We start from the raw sequence: 27021 nt of genomic DNA, 5'->3' as shown, positions 1-27021 counted from the left end.
GCTTAGAATACAATTTCTTCATAGGTACTCTCAATGAATTTCTTACAGATGATTGTTCTTTTCTCGTTTTAATGTTCCCAATATTCATAATTTCTATTTAACCACCCACAACAATGCATTAAACTATTTACCGCGTAAGATTTTCGCTATTAACAATAACAAATATTAAGCTAACGGATTTTCTAATTTCAATGTATTGAATGAATGAATAGGGGGATTAATGGGGACGTCAGCATCGAGGCTATTTGTCCCCGTCACAATGAACATGGTTGCTCAGAACTGTCAGATTAAAAGAAGAACAAGCTAAAACGAATTCAAGTTCAAAGAACAAAAGCGCTGCTAAATAATGTGTCACAGTGATTCTGATAGCAGTTTACTAACGAACATTATAAATATTATTTGTTAATTCAATCCTATAGCAGGTATTTTCTTAAAAGTGTAAAGGAAATGAAGTTCAACAAATTAATATTGACAAATGCAATTAACTGTTAGAGATGATTCACCTGAGTTCACTCTGATATTGAACTATAAATTTCTTAATAAAATTCTGTAATAAATTTCTTTTTAGCCATTGTATCCTACCGAGTACCTCACCTTCGAACACTTCCAAAAAATGAGTTTCAACATTTCTCAATATCAAGCCTCCTCTAGTGAGAAATAAAATTTCTGACCTAATATTTTTGCATAAAATTGTAAATGGCCATATATCATGTGAACAGTTATTAAGTCAGATCAATTCTCGCGTAATCTCTTTTACACTCGAGCTGCGAGAGTTAATATTGTCCAAAGGTCCCTTCTAAAACGAATTGTTAGCACGTATAATCAGTTACTAGAAACTGTAGACGTTTTTTTCAAATGAACATAATGTCAGATCATCTATAAATAAACTATCTGTGTAATGCTGTTATTGTACTGTACTATCTTGATTTCAAATTGTTATTCTATTGTTATATTAGGCTACAAATTGTTAAAATGTTTCAATGTAAAATGGCCTAGTGCTGTATCTGAAACCTATTATAAATAAAAACAAATAAATAAAATAAATACTAATTACGGCTCTATGTATAATATTACAGTATTAAATGAACTCTAGTAAGCAGTACAAAAAAAGCGTCTCTCTCTCTCTCTCTCCCACAATTGTCGCTCAAATCTGATTGCCACATAGCACATCTGATTAAGCATCATGAGAAATGAAAATGAGCAAAATTTAAGGTGTTATGGACCAGAAGGATAGGAGCTACGGGGCTTTAAACATTTGAATACCCCCCTCCAAATATATATATATATATATAGTATATATCATGCAATTATGTACGTTTAAAGTAAATATCTTGAAAACCGTTAAAATAATCAAAACAAAAGGTGCACAATATAATGAGAACAAAATGCCCTATCGAAAACCACAAACAGTGTTGCCATAGTGAAGCAGTGCTTCCAACTCAGCATAAAATATTTTGTGTGAAATCGCACCATATACAAGTGTGCACAGATTTAAAATGCACTATTATCACTAAACATAAGAGTGAAATGTAGTGGTGCAGTGTTGCACACTGTTGGAGCTACGTGTGCTGAAAATGTACAATGAAGAACACTGATATGTGGTAATAATGGAATCCGGGTCTCATACTATGAATTTAGTTCAAATGCCTAACACCAATAGTATAACATAGCAAAACGTCAGCAGTGTTACAAAATATTGATGAACTTGAAAAAGAAAAGTGAGTAATGCCATTTTTAAGTTTTGTATCAGCACCGAAACTATATAGGACGGGACCTACAGTGTAAAGTGCGATCCGAACTACTATGAAAGACGAAAGATAACAATGAAATGCAAGTAGAAAAGTACAACAAAAACCTCCATGTCCGAGGCGGGATTGGAACCTGCGATCCCTAATAAGTCGAGGGCTAGCTTTTAGAGAACACAGCTATCCGAGCCAACAAAAACCAAATGAGGTAATAATAAAATAATGATCTTTCCAATGTAAATATGGTAATATTATAATGTACAGTAACAATTATATGGTGTGCAGGAGAGGATGTAAAAGAATATGTCACTTAACACGAAAGACATAAACTAAGAAAGCACTCTAAAAAATCTGGATAAGATATTCTAGGCTACGAAAGTCTAATACAGATCTCTCACTTTTTTAATGCATTCCTTTATTACCCTCTGTTGCCACATATTAGACTTCTCCATTGTACATTTTCAGCACATGTAGCTCCAACAGTGTGCAAAACTGCACCTCTAAACTTCAGTGTTATGTTTAGTGATAATAGTGCATTTTAAATCTGTGCACACATATATGGTGCTATTTCAAACATAATATTTTTTATGCTGAGTTGGAAACACTGCTTTATCTATGGCAATACTGTTTCTGGTTTTCGATAGGGCATTTTGTTCTCATTATATTGTGCAAGTTTTATTTTGATTGCTTTAACGGTTTTCAAGATATTTATATTTATATAATTGCATCATATAATTCTTTTGGATATTCAAATGTTAAAGCCCTATAGCTCCTATCCTTCTGGTCCATAGCACCTTAAATTTTCCTCATTCTCATTTCTCATGATGCTTAATCAGATATGCTATGTGGCACTCACATTTGACCTACAACTTGAGGGACCTTTCCTTGTTAGAAACAAAACACACAAATACACACACTAAAAGTATTAATTTCGTCCGGTAGATGTCCGCAGCTTAAGGACGTTTACTGCCATCTAACGGTGAGTTGAGTAACTTCTATTGCCTTCGTTTCATTAGTAGAACATGATATGGACAACTACCGTTAAAGTCACCGTTACTAGTGAAAATGTTAACTGTTAAACGTTAAACATTGAGAAAAACTGAAAGATTTACCTTTTCTGCTCTAATTAGTTCCGTGAAGTATGCTGTTAAAAATACATTCTTAAATTTGAGAAACCGTTTCTTATATGTGCACCGAGACAATTATTTTCTTAGAAATGCGATTTGGCAATTCTCATTCATAAGGAAAGTAACAGTATATTTTCTCGTTCCGCTTTATCCAAGTTCATCTACTTTTCTTTATTTCTAACTAGCAGCGTTCACCCCGCTTCGCTGCGGTCACCCCGGAACGCAATAAACTTTGTTACTTAGATAATTTTTACTTTTTAGATTGCAGTAAATGTTAACATTATATCGCCTGTCATTTATGTTAACCCGCCGAGTGACACGGTCATGCGGGTTGCATATAAATACGTTTATTTTTACCTATGATGAACTAACAAAGGATTTGTACGTTATGGACACTTGAATGGTCAATTATCTCAAGACACTGGTAATTAAAAATTAAAGTGATATGATAAAAACCATCTAGGGTCCAAATCCTAATAACCCCCCAAAAATGAAAGAAATTGGTTCAGCCGTATTAGCGTGATGAGGGAACAAAGGATTTGTACGTTCTCTTTTATATATAAGATTAATGAGAGTTTCAAACTCTTATTTCTAAGAAAACATTTTCTCGGTGCACAGATAAGAAACGGTGTCTCAGATTTAAGAATGTATTTTTAACAGTGTAGGCGAAGACCACACTGGGAGATCATGACGCTAAGTGCGTCATTCAAAGTTTAAGAGGAACGGGAATAACAAATATTTTTTCTGTTGCAATCACTTCTATGAAATAATTCAGGACATAGGAAAAAAATATCTCAAGCAGAGATACCCACAAAGGAAGACCTAACGCAAATTGTGTTGTTGAAATTTTAAGGGAGTTAAGAAAACGTAACTGAAACACTCATTAAGTGTTTTAAAATTTAAGGAGAATTGAAAAAAATAAAGAACTTTTAGTTTGGCAACTATCTATGTCAAACAGGAAGTGACCACAAGAGGATTGTGACACCAAGCACGTCGTTAAAAGTTTAAGAGGGAAGGGAATAGCAAATATGTATCAAAGTAACCTAGAAAGTTCTGTCACTTTTTGCGGAGGTCTTTTCTCAATTGAGCCTCACACAGAAGGCTGAACGCGACTTGAGATAAGGCGAAGGTCAGTTGTTGGTGTGGGTATATCCTACATACTGCCTGGTTGTGGCAGTTCACTTACACGGTGAACTTGCGTAAGGACAGAGTGAATGTGGGACCTCATCAGAGCGTCATAAGGATGTGTATGCTGTACGAGTTCAAACTAGGGTCAAACGCCGCTGCAGCGGGACAGAGGATATGCCAGGTCTTTGGTGAGGGTGTCGTGACAACGCGGACAGTGCAGCGGTGATTTAACAAGTTAAAGGACGGTGACGAAATACTCGAAAGCACACCACATGCCGGAAGATCAACATTTATACAAAATGAAGATCTTCAGGCAACAATTGAGGCGAACAGTGACCAAACATGTGAGAAACTGGGACTACAATTCAGTGTGAGTGGAGAAACCATTCGGCAGCACCTCCATCAACTTGGAAAGCACTACAAGTTCGGTCGATGTTTCCCACATGATTTGACTCCGGGCAAGAATGCAACGCGAGCAGACACATGTGTTTCTTTGCTGTCTCGTCTGAGAAAGGAGCCATTTGTGGACAGGAATTTGATATATGTTGAGAAGTGTTTTCTGTTCGAAGCTCCACGGCGCAGTCATCATTGGTTAACATTCCATGAACCGGTTCCAAAACAACACTGCACCAGAAGAAGGTCTTCCTTTGTGTTTGGTGGACTGCTCGCGGCATAATGCATCGGGAACTACTACCAGCTGGTCAGAGCATCAATGCAACTGTATTCTGTCAGCAGTCGAGCCAACTCAAAACTCTGGAGCCAGCCTTCTGAATCACACAGGGGTCTTCTATTACAGGACAACGCTAAGCCCCACTTGGTTAGGATGACCCGGGTCACCATTCTGCGCCTTGGATGGGAAACGTTATTGCATTCGCCATGTCCCCGGACATTACACCGTCCGATTATCACCTCTTCCATTCCTTGGCCAATCACCTTAGAGGACGCCAGTTCAGATCCCTAGTAGAGGTGCAAAATGCACTTGATACCTTCTTTACTTTACAGCCCACCAAGTTCAACCGCGATTTTATCCATGGCCTTCTAAAATGTTGACAGAAGTTCGTCGATGCTGATGAGGATTTTTTTGATCTTCCAGGTACGTCTTATGTGACATATCGATATTCGAAGTTGTTGGGTGAAAAAGCGACAGACCTTTCTTGGTTAGCTTTATATTTGTCCTGCTGGAATTACTTCTGTGAAATAATTCAGGAGAAATTAGGAAAAAGATAGCAGGGAGAGATGGGAGAAAATAACCGAAAATTTAATTCAATTACAAACTCAAATTTTGTATTGAAGCTATACAAGTTATGAAAAAGTGACCATACTAGGAGAGGTAGTGGAAGTAAGAACAATTAATTTTAGAAGCGGTACATCTCTTTGTTTCTGGAGGGTTAGAAGACTAAGTTTCTAGGGTACGTGATGGAATCAGAATAGATGCTATGCAGCATAGGTTATGATTCTGGGGAGCCGAAGAGACACAGACCAACTTGAAGTTCGATGAATCTTCGTATTTAAATTAAATCCTCATTTATGTTTTGTTGCATGATATCTAATAAACCTAAATCCCCCCCCCCCAAGTTATACAGGTATTGGTGCTACTGCTTTGAAGTATTACCAAGTATTATTTAACCAATTCATATTTATCACTATTAAAACCTTATCAGGACAAGCAGGGATAGGTCTTCCAGAAATACGTTATTCTCTATTCGTTTAACCAACATGTTGATACATTCAATTTGGATAAGAGATATTGCCACCTTAAGTTTCACTTTGGCAAATTCCGAAGGACTTATGTCAATATACATGCAGTGAAAAAAAAAAAGATAGGATAAAGTTTACGAGTGTTAGGGGGTAGAATATTGTGACGTTAGCCCAAGTAACGTTCTCTCCCTGCCCTTGCTACACTCTAATATTTTATCAGAGAAGTTTCTTTATTATTTTGAACAACCTCATCAGGAAGTGAACGAGCAGTCAACACAAGGGGAAGTGGAAATCTTGTGAGGGTGAGGCTTAAATGGCATTCAGGGTGCATTTAGGATGGAAAAGTATCTCCCCCCCTCTCTCTCCCTTTCTTGCTACACGTCGTTTGTGCATCACGGTGACACCGTATAAAACTGACTCATGGCTGACACTCATGTCTGGGGTCCCAGACCTTTCCATCGAGGAGTCAAGAGTGGATTCTGTTGATCTTCCCTCCCTCTCTCAGAATGCCATTGCAAGAGAACGAGTATAACAGGGTGGAATGGAAAGAGAAAAATATCTTAATATTTTGTTGTTCTCTGAATATATTAATGAAGTAATAGAATTCTCATTGATTATATCAATCAGTTATCATAGTGAAGGAACATGCTGTTGACAATGAAAACTAACTAGGTCTACCAAGAAACTAGTGGCGGATCCAGGAGGGGCGATAGCCCCCCCAGAAGAGAAAACTTTCTTATTTTATATATATAAATAAAACTCATCCCAAAGTTTGGAGCTCTTAAAAGTAGCTTTAAGTAGCAGTATTGCAACCCACCGCCCCCCAGAAGTCCGTCCTGGATCCGTCCCTGTTACAAACAGGGTGGTCTGGATTCGATCTGCAGTTGGGGCCGAAATTATGTTTAGGCGTGCACCCAGAAATTTTTGTTCGAAGGAGTCTAAGCTTTTGGCAGCGGGAGGTCCAACACTACAAGCCACTACGTCTGTGTAGTGTTGAACGTATATTACTCTGTGCCTGAAAAGGGGATAAGTAATTGTAATATATTTCCACCTATATTTTCAGAAAAAATTGCTAGAACTAGATAGTTTTTATAAGAGAAAGAGTATAAATGAAGTTTACATAAATCATTTCCCTGTTAAACAAGTATACTTTTATTAAGAAAGTATACAAATATATGTTGCATTAAGAAGTTTTGGGTGGAGAAGTCCGAATTGGGTGAACCCCTTTGTGAATCCGCCCCTGATCAGCATTTCTCGTATTGTCGCGATTTTCGTTTCAAATTTTCAAATTCGAAATGAGGCGTGAAACATGGCAATTCTCCTCACGTTCTCGAAAAATCGAGACGAGATGATAAATTTCCGACTCTGGTAGATGTTACTTGACTTATAGTATAAAAATTATTAGTTGATAAATTGGTTGTACGAACCTTTATTAACGTTTGTAGATACACAAGTCATTACACCATATACTCCAATAATAAATGTGGCTTAAATGTTCTTGTATCACACCCTTGTATCCAGTGTGCGAATTAGATAATCTATATTGGGGGGGATAAAATTAGGCCAAAGGACATAGTCTGAAGGTTAAAATTTCAAAATGAGACAATAAATGCCTTACCCCCCCATATATATATATATATATATATATATATATATATATATATATATATATATATATATATATATATATATATATATATATATATGTGTGTGTGTGTGTGTGTGTGTGTGACATCTGTAATAAATAAGAGATTTATTAATTTAATATATCTACCGACAATAACTATGCACATATATATTGTCTGACATACACACACCCCACTAAACCTTTCTGAACGTGTTTTAATGTTGTACTCACTCTTGTCCCCGTAGCTCTCTAAGGTTTATTTATTTAATAATTTGGCTCGAGCGATAGCCATGATCACAAGCATATTTTAATTTTTCCACTCATATTGAAAGCTTCCACTTTGTATTAATACATACAGGTTGCGAAAAGAAACCTACTTCAGTCTTGTGAAAACCACTAAAATTATCAGTTAAACCGGACATTTTTTTTTTTTTTTAAAGAAAATCTATTAGCCTATCAAATAAGAAATGGATTGTTGCTGGTCCCGATTTCTCACATCAAGGTCAAATCGAAGGCCAAATATTTAAAATCTCTCAATTCAAATTTCGAGCTTGTGCTTCTACTTCCCGCTAAAGCTGTGCTCATCACGACTTTTTTTCTCCAAATATCGATTCCGTGATGGGCACGGAAAGTCAACACTTAAAAATTACTTTACTGTTAGGTTGAAGATGAGTTGATTCAATATGGGCTACGTTATTCAAATAAATAAAGTAAAACATTACACTGAAGTTTTTCAGACAACATTAATTGCGTGGACAGCAAACTGTACAACGAAAAGATGGAAAAATGAAGGGTTAACTTTAAAAAAAAAAAAAAAAATCGCTCCAGTTGAAATGCTTATACAGACACGGACAATGACACGGAGAACCAGTCGTATTAACAAATGCTGAAACAAATCTTGAATTATTCGCTTATTCACCTAAAAATCACCTTCATTAACATGTCTGCTCACTAGGAGCGTATCCCCCAGCGTGTACGTTAACATATACTTACGAGAGAATACCTATATTTCAGATTTTGAGTACAGTTTCAAAAGTTCATTTCCGTAAACTGTAAAAGCAGTGATTACTATGCTAATTATCACAAATTAAATGCAACTTTTGAGTTGCATACACACAACCTACTAGGGAATGAAGACCATGTGCTAACAAAGAGTACACTGGAAAATGAAATAACATGTGATAACAAAAATTAAAATAAGATGATAATCGATACAAATATAGAGGATGAATATGACATATCCGAACTTCGCCAAGTATGGTAGAAGAAGCTATTTGTTTACTTCTTCTTGGCCAACCGCTAAGAACATTTATAAATCTATATATAGCTTTGTTATACGCAATTAGTACATTCAAATTCACAAACGATGACGAACTGAAGGGTACGAAGGTACAGTTGCAAGTAACAACCGTAGTCATAAAAATATAGTTCTACTAAACAACGTTGAAAATAGTGGGTAATTAGGTGGTAAGTAGAAATGACCAAAACTGAACAGTTTACATCGATCATTTCGAAATACAGCTAGAAGATTAAATTTACAAGAAATAACAAAAATCAGTGAAATTTGGAGTTATACTAAGCATAGTTTGAGGGGGAAAGCGAGCATCCCCGGTGGGGATACTTCAGCTGACTTCTTTGGGGGGGGGAACAAAATGTGATTGAGGGGGAAAATCCCCCTCATCCCCCCCGGTAATTCGCACCCTGCTTGTATCACACCTTCGTGACGTGGAAAAATTCTGATAAATTCCAGATGAAATTAAGAAAAAACATCATGGCATAGATTTTGTACATAAATTTACAAAGATGAGAAAAGCTTTTCGTGAGCCAAATGATGTAATATATCCAAGAATCAAGAAGAGACGAGTTTTTCTTTTCCTCTCGTCGCCCTGGCAACTCTACTTACATTAAATCAGATTCATATCCGGTAATTCAGACCAAGCCCGGGTGAGCTCGAGTTCTAGCACGAGTAAAGAGCCCGAGCTCAAGTGAGAGTAAACCCGAAATAGCTTTGTGAGCCTTGGGCCAATAAAGGAAAGTATGTCTGAGCCAACCCGAGCTTAATGCTTAGAAAAAGACTCATGAAATCCTTCGTGTAGAGTATTGTGCTGTATGGGGTAGAAACATGGAAATTACTAAAAAATTATGGAAAACACTGGAAGTTTACGAAATGTGGGTGTGGAGAGGAATGAATAGAATTAGCTATGTCGAGCGAAAAACGAATGAGAGGGTGTTAGAAAATGGTGAGGGTTAAAGTTTTTTTTTTTTTTTTGATGTTATTAAGAAAAGGAAGAGAAATTGGTTGAGACATTGACTGGAAAGGAACTGTATCATTGCGGACATAGTAGAAGGTATGGTGGCAGGAAAGAGAGGGAGAGGACGAAGCGTACCAAAATTGAATGGGCGATATGGAAACAGAAAAATTGTACTTGAAGACGAAGGGGTTAGAGGAAGGTCGTGGAGCATATAAGGTTCACAGTTGCGGCAAGTGACCTGCCAATAATGGCAGAGTATCTATAATGACGACGATGATGGTTTTCAGAACTGTAGCGTGTCAAAAGAAAATACTCCATAAAGTGGTTAGGCAACCAACATGACAGTTTTGATTGTGGGTTGCATATGTGACGCTTGATAGCCAGTCGTGAAATGTCAGTTCGAAAATATTTATATATACGTAGTCCCAGACTCAACTAAGTAATGAATTTCGTAAAATACATTTTCAACAAACTTTAAAAAATCGTTACTGAATTCTTTATGTCTATGTATGTATGTGTGTGTCTCTTATTTGTGAATTTTTAAATTTTAAGCCCTCCATTTCATAAAGCATCAAAAACTATCTCAAAGAAGTGATGGAATTTTTCGCGTCACTCTTACCGTTCCCGAGATATTGGCCAAGAAAGTTCCAATTATGGAAATTTAAGGAGCCATATCTCAGGAACCGTAAGTCATAGAGAGATGCTATTGGTGTCCATCAATACTTAAAAAAAGGTAAACATTTTGGTACCAAATATAACCGGTGGCCATTGGTTATATCTGGATTTTCAGTATACATATGGTGATAAAAAGTAACATCTTAATATAATTAATTCAATAGATCCCTTAATACGCAGGTTTAGAATATGTAAGTGTATTTCATCTATTGAATTTAATCAAATAAATATAATATACAATTTCATATAAATATTGAAAAAAAAACATTTAAGTTCGTTTTGGCAATGCTCTTGGTGCATTCTCAACTGGTTCGTTGTAGAATCCACTACAGGAAAATCAAGGTTATATACTTAAATAGGAAAATCATAAGTCAAAAACGCAAAAAGTTCAGTTTTTCTCAAATGGATTGAATTGAAGAAATCCCATTTCCTTTCTTTCCTTTTCTTTCTTTTTTTAAAGGATTTTTGCGACTCCACCAGTTATAACTATTTCTGCAGCTTAAATAAAGAAACTATAAAGAAGCTTAACTATTATCTATTCTCTGTTCCATCTTACTTCGAAATGGACCATACACAAAGCCACGTGCAACTAAAGCACGCTCATTACCTGCTGTGTTACTGTGCGTACTCTTATACAAAATAATTAATAACTATATGAAACTAAGACACTATAAGAGACAATAGTGTTTAACTACGTAGAAATTTCGTAATAAAATAAAAGAAGTATTGTTGAAACAAAACCGGAAACCAATACAAATATTGCTATAAAAATGGACAACCATGGATTTTCTTGTAGCACTAGTTCAACCGTGTAGGCATGTGTTCTACTTTAAACTTCTAAAGATGGATGGATTCGGATTGACCGAGTGTTGAAGCGAAACAAGAACTGTTTACTTATTAATGATAAGTCCTCCTGCTACATATGTTAATCACTATAATCACTGTTGACAAGGACATTTTCTGAATGAAAGAAAGAAAAAAATCATATATTATTATAAAACACTATTCCCTACACACTCTTCTAACTTTTATAAGTTACTTATCCTCCTTTAAGTGTGGGGGTGAAACAGGCCAATCAAGTATTCGAATAGATGATAAACGCAAACTATTTTGTTTGTTGTCTTTTGAAAGTAAGAGGGGACGAAGTATAGTTATAGGATTGCATAGGAAGAGAAATGTGAACTTATTCGATCTGAACTACGAAGATATTTATTTGCTTCACTGGATATTTTACTTTTAGGTACCGATAGAAATGAATTTTACTAATCTTGTTTTTAAATCGGAATTTAAGGAGATTTACAAGTTTCATGACCTGTACAAGTTGGAAAAGTGGTTTTATGTGTTTTTCTGTCTATGTCAGAGGCCTAGAGTGGAAAATAACGTTCAAAGAGTCAAAAAAATATTTTAAACTACACATTTTATTGAATTTTCTCAGAAGATTTTCGTCACTGTCACCGCAGACGGGCGTAACGATTTTGTTCGTATACATACTGTAATACGAACAGTACAACATATAGTGATTCCTTATTCCGACAGTGGGCCTATTTTCCACAGTACACCAGAAACACGACCCCCCACCCCAAAATATTGTAATGTACCACATACTTATGCTTACAAAAATCCAACATGTGATTGTGTTTCCAAAACATTCTACACGTGCTAATATTTATAAACAACAGCCACCTGCACTTTACTATGGAGTACTACGCCTTACGTTGGAGTACTACTAGTTGCAGACATGGAGACACCTACAATCACATGACAGCGAAGGAACAGCAGCGCCACCGCTTCCCGGAGTGGCTATATAACGGAGAGGATTCCATGGACAGTCACTAGTCTGCGATTGGTCACCCTTCCTTTAGCTTGCTTGGAACTCTAGGAGCTACTCGACCCAAATCCTCTATTTGCTTCGGAACTCAAAGCTTTTCCTTTCTTCCCGCTTAGCTTGCTTCGGAGTTCTATGACTTTCAAAGCCCCTCTTTGCTTGCTTTGGAGCATTGGGGATTCCTAACCCACTCTATCTAGTTTGCTGCGAGGCTCTGTGGAGATCCTGCCCCTAGATGCTTGGGCCTTGGGTCACCGTCCTCTACCTTATATTAGAGAAATTACATTATTATACTATTCTTGTAGAATACTGCTTATAGAAGATTTGTATAACAAAAACCGATTGTAGGAAAAGTTTCCGGACATATAATTTACTCTACCAAGTTCTACCTACCCATTCACAGGGATAATTTTACAATATTCTGTTCTTAAGTTTCCTCCATAAACAGAACTACTTTTAAGCTTAATGGATCTCAAGAACTTCCAACAGTATTCCCTTATTGGATACGATGTTGATTACAAATTTTAGTTTTAAGTTGTAAACTAATTTAAAGTTTTAGTTATATCTCCTTGAGTCTCTCATATACGACGCTCATTGCGTCATGCCAATTCCCTCTTTGTTGGCATCCTTGGTATTTTCAGTCCATATTTATGATTATAGAATTGAATTTGTCTATTCAATGCTAAAATAAAATTCAGGGTAGTTCTTACAGCAGAGTATGATAAGCAATCACAGTTCATTGGGGGATTTGTGTCTTACGAAATTAATACTGATTAAATTATGGAACATCTTGTTAAATTGTAATATACATTTGCCTTTGAAAACCGCACATATCTTTAGTACTTTTCTGGGCATCTAAAAGTGAAAAGGCAATTTTTCCACCCCCTACTTTTTCTTTAGTCTCTTCTTTCTCCAGAAAGTGTCTCTGGTTTCTATCGTGAAGCATGCACGCATACAGCCTGTTTCCCAGCAGAGAATCTCCAGTGTAAGCCATCCGCCTCCAGCATCCCTTAAACACTTACTCCCAAATCATATTAAGGTTTTGTGACCAGGTAATTGCTATAATAAGGTATAAAAGCTCACATAAAGAGCAGTTATACGCCAAGAGTATGGCCACTGCGGGGAACTGAGCGAGCGAGAGAAAGAGAACAGGAACCTCTCTTTTTCTGCCTTCTCTGACAGGAACCAAGTTGGTTAAGTAAAATCATAAGCGAAGCTTAGTACACGCTAATGTTCAACATACGACGGATATGTTAAAGAAAAGAAAGAAAGAATAAAGAATATCACATTTAATTGTGTATAACTAAATTTTCTAATTAGTGTTTCTTCATCAAATTAAAACTTTAATAAATCTGTGAGCAAGGTCGTAACTTGTGGGGGGGGGGCAGGAGGAGCAACTGTCCCGCAGAGAAGCTCCCTGCCGTTCGAGGGGGGCCAATTTTCTTATTCCATATACGATACGAACATGAAATTATAAATGAAGCCTCGAACAGGCTCACTACGTTACATAAACAAAACAGCACACAAGAGCAAGGACGCCCATCAGAGGGGGCAAGGTGGGGCGCTCGCCCCCCTAGAGGAAATTGTACTTCAGAATATCGAAAATCCAATAGAATTTTTACATTAAATACAGCAAAATTTGAAACTATTTTTGAAGCGTCACTTATACTTGCCCCCCTTGAAAACCACAACATGGGCGCACCTGCACAAGAGGTAAATAAAAATGAGTTGTGGACCCATTTCAGTAAAAGATGTCTACTACTAGGAGCCCTAGAAATAATATTTATTCGTATGGCTTTGAGATTTGTCAATATTGTCCCCTTAATTAATTTATCATGTATGGAACGAGCCCAGGGTCGTAACTAACTGCCCCGCAGACCTTGTCCGAGAGGACCCACAAAGAGTAAGAGAAAGATGGAAAGAAAAAAAATGAAATCTTTAAGTTTAACGTCCCATGTTTATGCCGGTTAGGCTCAAGGAGACGTGATAATGACAAATGAGTGAAATGGTGGAATGAAGAAAGTGGGAGAAAAAGGGGAGAACCCCGAGAAAATCCACGAGCACGGTGTTTGTCCACCACAAAGTCCACACGGCGCGAGCTGGGATCGAACCAGGGACCCCAAGCACCGGAGGTGAACGCTCTACCACTGAGCCACCGTGCCCCCACAAGATGGAAAGAAAGAGGCTATTTTCGAATTTTGCGGGAGGGCCCAAAACAATTTTTTCTAGGGAACCCAAATAATAATGGTTGCCCCCAGAGAAAAAAAATCTAAGTTACGACGTTGTCTGCCACGCCGTTTTCAACTGGAATACTTAACAATGGGCAACAATGAAAACAAGAATGGAGAAACAAAGAAGGCTCACTTTTATAGATACTATCCTAGCCACCAACAGATAGAATTGACGGAAAACTATAGAAAGTTTTGGTCAGAATGACTAACAAATGAATTTGAAAATGGGACCTCCCAACTAGGAAACGAGGATGGTGAACACTAGCATTCTGGTTGGTTTATTTGTTATATAACAACCCATTTAACACCAAGGTTATAAGAGACGTGGACCTATAGCTTACCGCGGAATCCGAGTAACATAAGATTCCACTGGAAAATGCAACCTGGCTCTCCCACGCCCAAGGCTAACCATATAGTCAAAAGAGAGTTCCTAGTATAGTGCGTTTACTCAATAGAAGTGCAGTTCGGCAAATTTCTTTCAAATTCCCATGCTGATTGTTACAATTAGGCATGGGCGCGAGACCAAACGAGACGAGAACTGAAACAAGTCTCGTCTCGTCTCGCAAAATCAAAAGCTGTTCTCGTCTCGCGTCTCGTCTCGTCTCGCAGACCTAAATTCTCGTCTCGCGTCTCGCAAAATTTTGGAAGTCTCGTCTCGCGGTCTCGCGCGAGACTTCTCGCGTTGGTCTCGCGGTCTCGCAAATCAATACTGGAATAATGTAGTCTTCATTCGACCCTTTTAAAATAATGTATACTCAAAGTTTACATAGTTTTGTTTCATAGTTGCATTGTTACACAATGCTTAGCCACTCATTCCGATTCACAATGCTTGATTTTACACCCCACATTCTCGGTATTAAAAAATGCCAGTTTTCTGTAGTCTCTGTCTATGTGAAGTGTGAATGAAATCGGCATGTTACATTTGAGTAATCTTACTTGCAAGATAAAAGCTTTCAAATAACTTGGTAAGAACGGTAACTCAAATAGCCGTATTTATAGTAAACATGCAGCGTTAGTAATATATATTTCACAACTTAAATGCACTTTCATCTCAATACAAACCGTCTTTCGCAAACTGAGGAATGGAATGAAATTCACGCAACGAACCAAGCTCATCTGAAATAATATTTCAAACTGTTTGCAATCTGAAACACTAGTTTTTTTCCTCAAAATCAAAACAAAACCATAAAAAAGTAGTGGAGTACCGACAGCATTTTTCTTCCCCTCCTTTTCTGACGAATAAAAGCTAAGCAGATATCAGTTCTGGTTTTGGTGAGAGGATCCGTCTTGCAGCCATAAAACCATTTATCCTAAATTTATGTTTACGGAAAGAAACAACTACTTTATTTTGACTAAAAAAATTTCCTTCTTAAACAAGCCAATAGGCCCTTTTTCTGCCTTCATAAAACAAGTTACCGTAAGAAAACAATTTGGTGGGCAGGGGGAACAAATCTGTTCTAAACCCAGAGGCTTTACATCACATTGGATCTAAACACGTGTCTTTTTCCCTCATATATATATATAATGCATTGAAAATAGGAAGAAGAAAGTCAGAGTGTCAGAGACAGACAAAAACAGAGAGAGAGAGAGAAGATATGGTATCCTCTGACCGACACCTCGAATTTCTGCACTGAAGGAAAAATCAAAGCGAGCCGTATATTTTTGAACTAGGATATTTTTGCCGAGGTTGCAATAACAGAAGACCGGAAACCGCAGCCGCGAATATGCAATGTTACCTAAGTTCATTGTTTCCGTCTACAAAATTTTCCGAAAAGACAGCTTCCAAATGTATGTCCTCAATAAAGAAATTAAAAAAAATGTATTGTACTGGTGTTTGCTATCCTGCTTTTATGATTTGTCAAGGTGTTGTCTCATCATCAGGAGGAGGGTGGATACACAAGACAAAACGTGTCGTTTTTCCCCCTATTTGCTTCCCCCTCCTCAAGAACTTTATGACCAAAGATCTTGGCTCACGACCTCAAAGAGAAAATAAAGAAAACAGTGTAGATAATGGAAGAATCTATTTTATTGCATTTTGGGAAAGTAGTGACAAAGAAAAACTATCACAATCTTTATTTCTTGAATCTTTTGTCATGACGAAATCTCCTAAAATAACTAGATTTTGATTAACCTTGTTAACTTAAACCTATCATGAAATCAGTAATTGTGACAACCTGACCAAACTATTTCAAGAAACAAGAACAGCTAACTAAGCAACTATCAGTGTGTTAACTAGATACTTTGAAACTGCCAAAATAAAAGTAAAACATAAATAGATTAATACAAATTTCATAATACAAAGGAAAATTGTATTTTTTTTTTATTTCCATTAGTCGACATAATTTATAGTATATGTTCAAATAAATGCTAGCCCAAAAGTTTAGAAATAAACTATTAGTTACTGACTTGCCTTTGTCTGCGATTGTCTCTACGATTTCAGGTGATGATGTTGTGTGGAAGGGACGTTTCGATGAGAACCATGCACTTCTAAGGTATCAATTTTGTAGAACATTAACATTTTGGGGAGTTCATAGTTATGACAGCATTGTTCCTTACTACAAAGTACAGCGCGAACGCACAATATTGATTTACCTTTTCTGGACCCATTCTGTTCGAGGGTTGGGGACGAGCAAGTTCAAACATTTTTTTTTTTAATTTGGCTTCACTCGAAATAAAAATATTTTATATCCACTCGAGAACTCGGTTCAAAAAATCTCCAATTCGACTCGATATTTGCTCAAGTTTCGAGTAGTGTCGGGTCCAAACGAGTTTAATTCTATAGTATTAGTAGTTTTTATATTAACTAGTGATGCTCACGAGATGCGACAAGAGGAAAAATTAGTCTATCTTGAGATGTCGTTAATGTATTATCTCGAAACAAATGTGAACTGTTTCTTGAATATCACCAGTCCTGGTCACGAGGCGAGACAGATTTGATTTTGACTCGCCCAGTCTCTATCTCTCGCCTCAAAAACAAGATTAAACAAAACAAAATACGTAAATTTAGCTGTTTGTTTAGGCAAATAGTAACATTTTCACTTTCTGTATGACCAGGCCTGAATTCAATTCATTTTTGGTGTTTATTTAGCGTGGTAATGGTACAGGAGGAGTTATATAAAGAATAAACACGCGAAATCAGTAGACAATTTGCTGAAGATATTTTCAGCGAAACAATTGTTGTTGTTCTCCTTCTTTTGCGAAAGCTTCATCCTCAACCATATAAGTGTCTACACGTTCAGCCGAATCTTTATCGAATTCATCGTCTGAACCGTCTGAATTCTTGTCAGCTTGTCAGAATTTCTCTCGAAACTGTTTTCGTATTGAAAACATGGATGATAAGTTCCGAAGGCTTTTGGCAACAACAGATCCTTTCATTTCTTCTTTGGGCAAATCATTTCATAAGAAAATGAAGAATTTGTCATCTGAAGCTGTAAACCTTTTAATTATTTCCAACACGGAAGCTGACAAAAATTTAGACGACTCAAACGAAGGTGATGAAGGGAATAACTTCCATGAATAACTTCGGCTGAACATGTAGAAAATACTTATAGAATTATTCCATGTGGAAACGACAAATTATGCCAAAATCTTCGTGGTCGCATTCGAGATTTGAGTGTTTGTCTGAACACTTATCAATATGTGATAGGAAGGAAAATGGAATGGTTTGTAATGCACGCCATTCATGTTGAAGATACGGCCATAGTTGAATCTTAAGCTATGTTCATTTTCTTGGAGCTCTATCGAAAATGAAAAAAATAAATAAATAAATAAATAAATTCAAAATTGCACTATAGACATGTGGACAGTCTTTTTTTTTTTTTACCACGTAGTAGTGACGCAAATACACATTTTGGGTTACGAAATATTTGGATCTTTTTAGTCCAAGTCGATGAATTAAACCAAAATTATATTTTCGGAAGAAATATTGAAAAATTTGTTGTGTCAAAGGGAACGTAATTTTGAGAGAATAATAAGTATCATCTGTACTTTCTATAGAAAAAAAAATCATATTTTGTGTTTCTAATTCCTATTAGTACTAGTGGTATAAAGTATATAGTGCATAGAGAACGGATGCTGAGCTATGCCCTTCTAACTTCTGATCGGAAATGACTAAAACGCTCAAATTTGTGTTTCTGAGCCTCACTAAAGTATCTGTTTTCATGTTGTCACTTTATATTTTTGTTGTTGCTCCAAAATTCAAAAAACGAAAAAGAAGAAGAAGAAGAAAGAAAGAAAAAAAGATAGATAGAAAGAAAGAGAAAGAAAGAAAGAAAAGAAAGCAATACATATCAATCTCCAAAACAGATGTGACCATTACAGCCTTTTGAAGCTCCAACGCTACATCAAGATTGTTGTGTTTGCATTCTAGGGTCTGAAACCGCTACAAACAAAATGAAATTTTGCAAGCAATTACAAACAATCGTGAACTGAGTCTACTAAAACATGACTCTCGTTTGTGATTGCATTCCTTTTTACACCCGGACTTTGTTTACAAGAATGTTTTTGTGGAATTTTACAGCTGCTAAGGAACGTGAAGCAGCAAGGAACGTGCAGCCACGTAAACACATGCCGGGACAGAAGTAAGTCGAAATACAAATTGAAATTTTCACCACTTGTGGAGGAAGCATATTTCTTGCTGAAATCAAAATATTGTTAGTATTCCACTGTGCCTTTTTGTTCCACACGGTTTAGAACTTTATATATATATTTCTGGTTATTATCATTCACACAATCGACCGTCTTGCTCGATTTTTCGCTTTCAGGTGGAATGACTCTATATGGTTGAGGACTAAGCTTTCGAAAAATAAGGGAGAGAAGAACAATTGTTTAACTGAAAAATTAAAATGGCTTCATTAAGTTATATTTTAATTAATAAATGACTGGTAGATTGACTCTGTCCTAGCTATTGAAGTAGACAAAGTATCTTTCCCTCTCGAATCTCAAACTTTTTCAGACGCAGTCCGCTATATGGATCCGCCATTTTGAATTTTTAAATTTTAATGTCAAATTAGTAAGTTTGTAATCAACAAAGTCAAATGCACCAATGTACCAAGTCCAGTTCGCCAATTTTACTTTTTCCAAATTTGGTCCTCCATTTTTTTTATTTGATGTCAAATTGATAATTAACAAGATCAAAAGCCTCATTATAGAAATTTTTTGTCCATTTTTACTGATTTTGAATTATGACCACGTTTCAAGCATTTGATCCATAGTTTATCGATCTCTGTGCGTCGCCGTTTTGAACCGTCGCTCTCCTGGCTGTTGCTTTCTTTGTGCGTCGCCTTTTGACCCGTCGATCTCTTGGCTAACGCTCTCCTGTTCGTTGCTCTTTTGCCATCACTCTCTTTGCTGGCGCTCTACTGTCGGTACACCCATGTTTATTACAAAACTCGATCCTGACATTATTAACTATCTTCTCTTCAATATGTATGATGGTACTTGCAAAAGAATACCATATCAATATCACAAATGTAAAATATGCGAGACCGCGAGAAGTCTCGCGAGACTTCTCGCGCGAGACTTGCTAAAGTCTCGTCTCGCGTTCTCGTCTCGCAAAAGATATCAGGTCTCGTCTCGCGTTCTCGTCTCGCAAAATATTACAAGTCTCGTCTCGCGTTCTCGTCTCGTTTGCGAGACGAGACGAGACGAGACTTCTCGCGTTCTCGCGTCTCGCGCCCATGCCTAGTTACAATAGCATCCCTTGCTTTCTCCAATCCTCTTTTAACCGCATTTGTGGGATTGCAACCTCTTAACTTCCACGTCTCTTCTTTCTTCCCAATACTATGGCTAATATGAAAGATATGTTAGGCGATGTAAGAACAAGGAAGCTGGTCTTGGGAACAGGGAATCGAGCACTAGCTTAAAGAACAGCATTTGGAACTGTGGCAACTAAGACTCCACTGTGACTGGAACTGTGACTCCACGTGGAGTTGACAAGCGTCTGTCAATTGTTTGAAATGAGGGTTCTGGTTGGCCATTTAGTTATCGGAGGTGTTTTCCGAAAAATCCCTCGGACAATGACTTATTGATGGCACGAGTCATCACATGTAGAAGGCGGCATTCTTTATATGCGTACTGCACTTCGGTTGAAGAAACGAAGTATATACAATTTGTGACAGGAGTAACCATTTTCCTTAGAGCAAACACCTACCTACAACTTTTCTTTGACGTGTCACCTCATATCTCATTAGCGGGAACTGGTGGTGAGGAGAGAACGTATAATTGCAGAGATAGCGAGAAATTGTTTTTATATCCATTCAACATTCGAAAAACCGGGTTCATCTCTTATCTTATCTCTATATTGCACTAGGAAGATAGAGATTTAGTACTTTCAGTTTCTGTATTTCATGGTTGGAGATCTATAGCTTAACGTGGAATCCGAGTAACATAAGATTCCACTGGAAAATGCAACTTGGCTCTCCCACGCCCAAGGCTAACCAAATAGTCAAAAGGGAGTTCATAGTATAGTGCGTTTACTCAATAGAAGTGCAGTTCGGCAAGATTCTTTCAAATTCCCATGCTGATTGTTATAATAGCATCCCTTTCTTCCTCCAATCCTCTTTTAACAGCATTTGTGGGGTTGCAACGTGGAATCCGAGACACGGAAATTCACTTGTTCAAAGTCTACTTGCAGGAAGTAGTTAAGAAGGGACAAGATAGGAAAAACAATACTTCAGTAATAGTAGAAAGTGAGAAAAGCTGAAATACCCAAAGCGGAAGCATTTGAAATGTGGTGTTGGCACAGAATGCTGCGCGTATCATGGACCGAAAGGAAAAGGAGTGAAGACGTAGTAAAGGAAGTTAATGAAGGACGACAGATCATGAAGATATTAGGAAAAAGAAGAAACAGTATGCTTGGCCATCTTATTCGACACTCCAATTGGATCACCGTGTTGATGGAGGGAAAGGCAGAAGGAAAACCAGAGAGAGGAAGACAGAGGATAGAATATCTAGATGCAGTTACGAAGAAGAAACCTTCCAAAGTATAAAACAGCTCTCCCAAGGGAGAGAAAAGTTTTAAAATTTCCATGTTGCCCACCAACCTATGGTTGAGGTGAATAAAAGAAGATACACTTAAAGAGTGGAATCTCAAAACAAAATTTTTGTTGTAGAATAGTTTGTAGAATAGTTTCCTTCACTTATTTCTTTGTATATATATTGTCTGTCAACTTGTCTTCTACTGGGATAGACTCTCCTCAACCTTTCCTTACTAAATTTAAATCTTCCGGTAAAGGCAAGGATATCAGATTCTTTAAATAGCTGACAGTTGTTGCACGAGTTAGTTTACTCAAAGTGCTGGAACATTATTATTGTTTTTAAAACGTAGATAACTAGATTATTAAAAATCTAATATGTGAATAAGAGTAAAATGAAGAATAGGTATTCTGAACGGAACATATAGAAAGGAGAAACATTGTAAGTGAAGTTCTGAAATGTGAACGGGAAGTAAAAGCAAGAATAAGAATACCAAAAAGAGCACCTAGAGAAAAGAAACATCATTAAAGAAGATCTGAGACGTGAACAGGAATTAAAAGTAAAAATAAAAATAGCGAAAGAAGATTTAAGGTAGAAAGCAAAAATATAATTACTGAAGTTTTAAAATGTGAATGACAAATAAAAGTAACGATAAAAATTTAGAAAAAGCCTCTAGGAAGAAAAAATATGGTTAGTGAAAATGTAAAAGTGAACGGAAAATAAAAGCAAGTATAGGAAATGCGAAAAAAGGCGTTGGAAGGAAAGAAAAAAACATATGATTAGAAAAGATCTAAAATGAGAACGCGAAATAAAAGCAAGGATAGGAATAACGAAGGAATCTTCTAAGAAGAAAAAAAGTTAATTCTGTTGAATAAAAAGCATTTGAAATGGAAAAAGAAGAGCGAAGAAATGAAATGTTGTACATTTCGGGTCAGAAACATGAGAATTAGCGGATTGAAAGGACTTTAAATGTTCTGTAGGTTTCAAGAAAAATGGGGGAAAATCTAATAATAGAATGGGAATCGAACGCAGGTTTTTCGAACCGAACACTAGAGAGATTAAGCCACGAGAGGTCAGTACCTGCTCGGGATGGACAGAGTGTATAACAAACTCGTGACCAATGTTCCCATAACTCAAGATTAAAAAGTAGCGAGGTTGTACTCCAAAAGTAGCGGATTTGAAGTATTTGTTGCCCAAAAACAGAAAAATTAATTATTTTGTAACTATACACTTTTACAAATTAAATATATAAACCCCTTATAGATTTAATGAAAATATCTGGAGGAAATACGTCAGATACCTAGGTTGGCAATGGTCAGGTGGCAACAGCAGTTTTGGACTGTTGACGGTGTTATCTTAAGGTAAATATAATATTACATCAATACCAGTAGAGCTGAAAAATGAAAATGAAATTAAATCTTAATTTTTTACGTCCCACGGTTATGCCAGCTAGGATAAAGGAGACTGTGATGATGATAAATGAGTGAAATGGTGGAATAAAGAAAGTAGAAGGAAACGGAAGAACCCCGAGAAAACCCGAAGCACACGGTGTTTGTCCACCACAAAGCTTACTTGGCGGGTGCTGGGACCAAACCCGAGACCCCACGCACTAGAGGTGAACGCTCTACCACTGAACCACCGCGGCCCAATAGAACTGCAGTCCGCAATGCATTGAGCAGACGATGAAATGGACGACCCTTCTGATTTCCAATGAGATATGTTGGATAGTCAGTTTAGTAGACTATGAAATACACTTTACAAGGTTTGTGCTATGCTTTTCACAGTTGTTCCTCACTTCTTAAATTTATTCACTAAATTCTTTATCTGGGAGTCATTCATTTTGGAAGTTTATATTGTACGTACATACTCAACTTACTTATTATGTTAATATGCATAATGCGTAATACAATTAAATTTGAAAGATTCACATTTACACAGCTCCATTCACATATTAGGCCTAGGCATTAATTGAGACAGCAACATAGTCAGTGAGACAGCAATACAGCCAGTGAGGCAGCAACATAGTCAGTGAGACAGCAACATAGTGAGACAGCAACATAGTCAGTGAGATAGAACAAATCTTATATTGCAATGTTGTGATAGAAAAAATCTTATATTGAAAAGGAGTGAGAAAACAAATCTTATATTGAAATAATGTGATAGAACAAATCTTATATTGAAATGGAGTGAGAAAAACAAATATCATATTGAAATAATGCGATAGAACAAATCTTATATTGAAATGGTGTGATAGAACAAAACTCACATTGCATTGATGTGATAGAACAAATCTTATATTGCAATGGTGTGATAGAAAAAATCTTATATTGAAAAGGAGGGATAGAACAAATTGTATATTGTAATAGTGTGATAGATCTTACATTTCAACGGTGTTATAGAACAAATCTTATACTGAAACGGTGTATTAGGACAGAACTTGTATTGAATAGTGTGTTGGAACAAATCTTTATGATAGAACAAATCTTATATTGCAATGGTGTGATAGGACAAATATTATACTGAAATAGTGTAATATAACAAATCTTACATTTTATTTGGAGATTAATTTTATTTTTATTTTAACAATACAAAACTTCGCAAAGGATCAAAAATCACGAAATTAAATTCATTTGTAAATACTGTATATAAGGAATTGGACCATAGTGTAAACACTTTGTCATACAATCACGTCTGTGAATTCATCCTATTCGCTGAAGAGAGGTTTGCTTACACAGGAGTGTACTCACTATGAAAAGCTGGCACAGACATATTTCTTATTTACTAAATTTCAAAATTTTCTCCGGAACTTTAGGCCTTCTATCTCAGCAAAGATCCTGATATAAAATCTTGAGTAATTTTTAAACAATGGCAACTAATGCTACTCAAAAGGTAAACAACGTACATATCATGTTTCTAGCTATGGACACAAGTTCAGTATTCTGTGTTTCACAGACTATCATTTAAATTACAGCAGACATAGATTGATCTCTTAAGCAAGTGAAACAGTTTTTACCCGGCGAAATTAAAATACCGCTAATTTTACAGTAATTATGTGATATCTTCAAATAGACAAAAGATAATTGAAATATGGAACAAGAGCGCCCTAGACAATATTATTTTGCGTGAGGTACCGTTATCACAAGTCACCTAGTGGCTTTATGTTTTCAGCTGTTTAGAAACGCGAAAATAAATGCCGATTTTCAAAATGGCTCGAAATCGAAAGCAGATGAGTGAGTAGTGATAACGGTTTCTCATGTAAAATGATATTGTCTAGGGCGCTCTTGTTCCACATTTCGATTATCTTTTATCTATTTGAAGATATCACATAATTACTGTAAAATTAGCGGTATTTTAATTTCGCCGGGATGAAGGCTCTTAAGTTTATTACCGCTGCTACAGAGGATGATCGGCATGGTTTTATAAAAGAGTACTACTAACCAAGCATAGCTTCTTCGTCTTCGTAATAATCAACAGCCATTAATCAGGAATCTATCAGGATCGGAGTTGAACGATAACCTGCAAATGGAAATGTAAGACTCATCATCAAGAGGTATGAACTAGGTTTCACTCAACCCATAAGACTATTCACTAGTAAATAGAGAAATCGATATACTCCAAATTAAACTCTATTAATGATCATTTAACTTTCATTTATAAGATTATCTTAATGAACTTCGAGCTAAACGTCCCCTAATACAAAACCTACATTTAGAGTAAATCTCATAGAACAACAATAGACATTTTCTAATATAAGATACTAATTGTTACTGTATTTAGATCTTGTACTATTAATAGAGGCCGAGAGTTATTAATTTAAAGTTCATCGCTTAGATTTGTTAGATAGTCCAGTGTAAACTGGCGTTTAGTTGTATCTGCAATTATGTTTGTAAATAAATAAGGCTACTGACTGCACCTCGCCAGTGTAGTTAAATTGACACAAAAACATTCTTTCGTCAGAGCTGATAATGGTAAATTTGGAAAAATATGACCAAAGTCTTCTTCGCGTTCTTCAAGTTATTCCGATACTTGTCTTGAATTATAACATAGCCTATTTGATATCTTCGACGGTGTATTGAAGATTTTCATGTTTATCTTGTACTGGTTGTACCGAATGCTCCCAATTACTAGTGAATTCTGTCTACAGAAATTGAACACTCTCTCCGCTTTCATTTCTTTCGTCTAAACCATATGGGAGCAGGTCAAAACACTAACACTCAAAAAATGTCAAAATGCCCACACAAACGGCCATAACCCCCACACAAATGGACAAAACTCCCACACGCAGAAATTGTCACAACCGCCACACAAATGGAAAAAAAACCCACACAATCGGACAAATCCCCCACACTTTGAAATGATCCTGGTTGCACGTCTTGTAAATTTCACACGCTGAAATAATTTAGAAAAGTCCAAAAAACGCTTATGATCCAAAGTGGAGAAGGCGATAAGTGAACAAATCCCCTTGTACTTCTTTTCATTATTTTCAGCGTGTGAAACTTACAAGACGTGCAACCATGATCATTTCAAAGTGTGGGAGGTTTGTCCGATTCTGTGGGCGTTTTCACATTTCTTGAGTGTGGGATGTTTGACCGTTCGTGCATTTGGGAGGTTTGTCCATTTGTGTGTGACTTATGACCGATTGCGTGGGCATTTTGACATTTCTTCAGTGTGGGAGTTTTGACCTAGACCCAACCATATTTGCCTACAACATTACTTTTCTGTTTTTCTCCTACAACTGCACTGAGATCTCCCATTACCATTACGCATGCACTCTTCTTCTTGTAATCCTTTCTTCCTTTCGGTTTCTGTATCATGACTATATCATTAGCATGTGTTAGCATTAATAGGAAAAAAAATTTAAATTTGACAGAGAGCATATACATCAGCTATTCGCAATTTAAAACCCATTTCTCTCCTGGAAATTTTAACGCTACTGATATTGTTAAACATTTCTATTTAATCAAATGGTTACATATACAACTATGGCTTCGTACAAATTATAAGCGAATATTTTCCAGTAAATATGTAAAATTTATCTTTACACATAATTTAATTACCTTATTCAAATCATTTTATGATATAAGAGCCATCTACTGTCCGATTTTATCATTATTTTTTTAAACCATTAGTACAGGAATGTCAGAATTAAAATAACAAATGGAGTACTGTATATAAGTACCACAACAAGAGAGGAGGCGTGCACGCGGAGCCTAGTGCCAATAATGGTCCTGCGGAACCAGAGAACTGATAAAAATAGCCGAGCGTGCGAATTCAAAATTTACGACATATATATATACATATATACAGGGGCGGATCCAGGATATGATAAGGGAGGGGCTAAACCATATTTTGCCGTTTTATCCAGTGTAAAGCAGGATCGAAGCTCATTTTATCCAGTGTATACCTGAGCGTCAAGGGAGGGCTATAGCCCCCCCTGGATCCGCTGCTGCATATATATATATATAGGGTAAACCTACCTAACTTCGCGATATACCTTATTTCGTGATACGAGAAGAGAAAGGTATGCATTATAGATAGAGTTACAGCGGTGCTCAAGAGACGGTAGGAATACCGACAAGTGGTGAAAAGGTTTTCCACTGGCAACTGTTACCGTGCGGATGTCACTCTCGATGTTAGTTGGTGCACAGGATAGAAAGCGGTTCTCAGTCAACTGACCTTCGAAGACCAAATATTTTGTGTCTGTGTACGGTGTTCCAGGGCCGGCCTTAGGTGGTGCG

At 36.7% G+C, this 27021-nt stretch overlaps 1 protein-coding gene across 16 annotated transcripts in view; it reads right to left on the bottom strand.

Moving 5' to 3' along the window:
• LOC145678866 (uncharacterized) overlaps positions 1 to 27021 on the bottom strand; it is a 459736-nt gene that overhangs the window by 38501 nt on the left and 394214 nt on the right. For 15 of the 16 annotated variants that reach the window (XR_014130457.1, XR_014130447.1, XR_014130448.1 and 12 more), the window contains one exon: positions 24722 to 24799. The exons of the other annotated variant lie outside the window; for it this stretch is intronic. Coding sequence is in view for 1 of the 15 variants with exons in the window: in XM_081749447.1 (XP_081605573.1) it covers positions 24751 to 24799 (49 nt within the window). In the remaining 14 variants the exon portion in view is untranslated. The remainder of the gene's footprint in view (positions 1 to 24721; positions 24800 to 27021) is intronic. 16 annotated transcript variants of the gene reach the window in all.

This window comes from Thermobia domestica, chromosome 2 (genome assembly GCF_964235325.1).
Source record: "Thermobia domestica chromosome 2, izTheDome1.hap1.1, whole genome shotgun sequence".
NCBI classification, from domain to species: domain Eukaryota; kingdom Metazoa; phylum Arthropoda; class Insecta; order Zygentoma; family Lepismatidae; genus Thermobia; species Thermobia domestica.
Note: the sequence above shows the minus strand (reverse complement) of the source record. Positions and strands in the feature narration are given on the sequence as shown.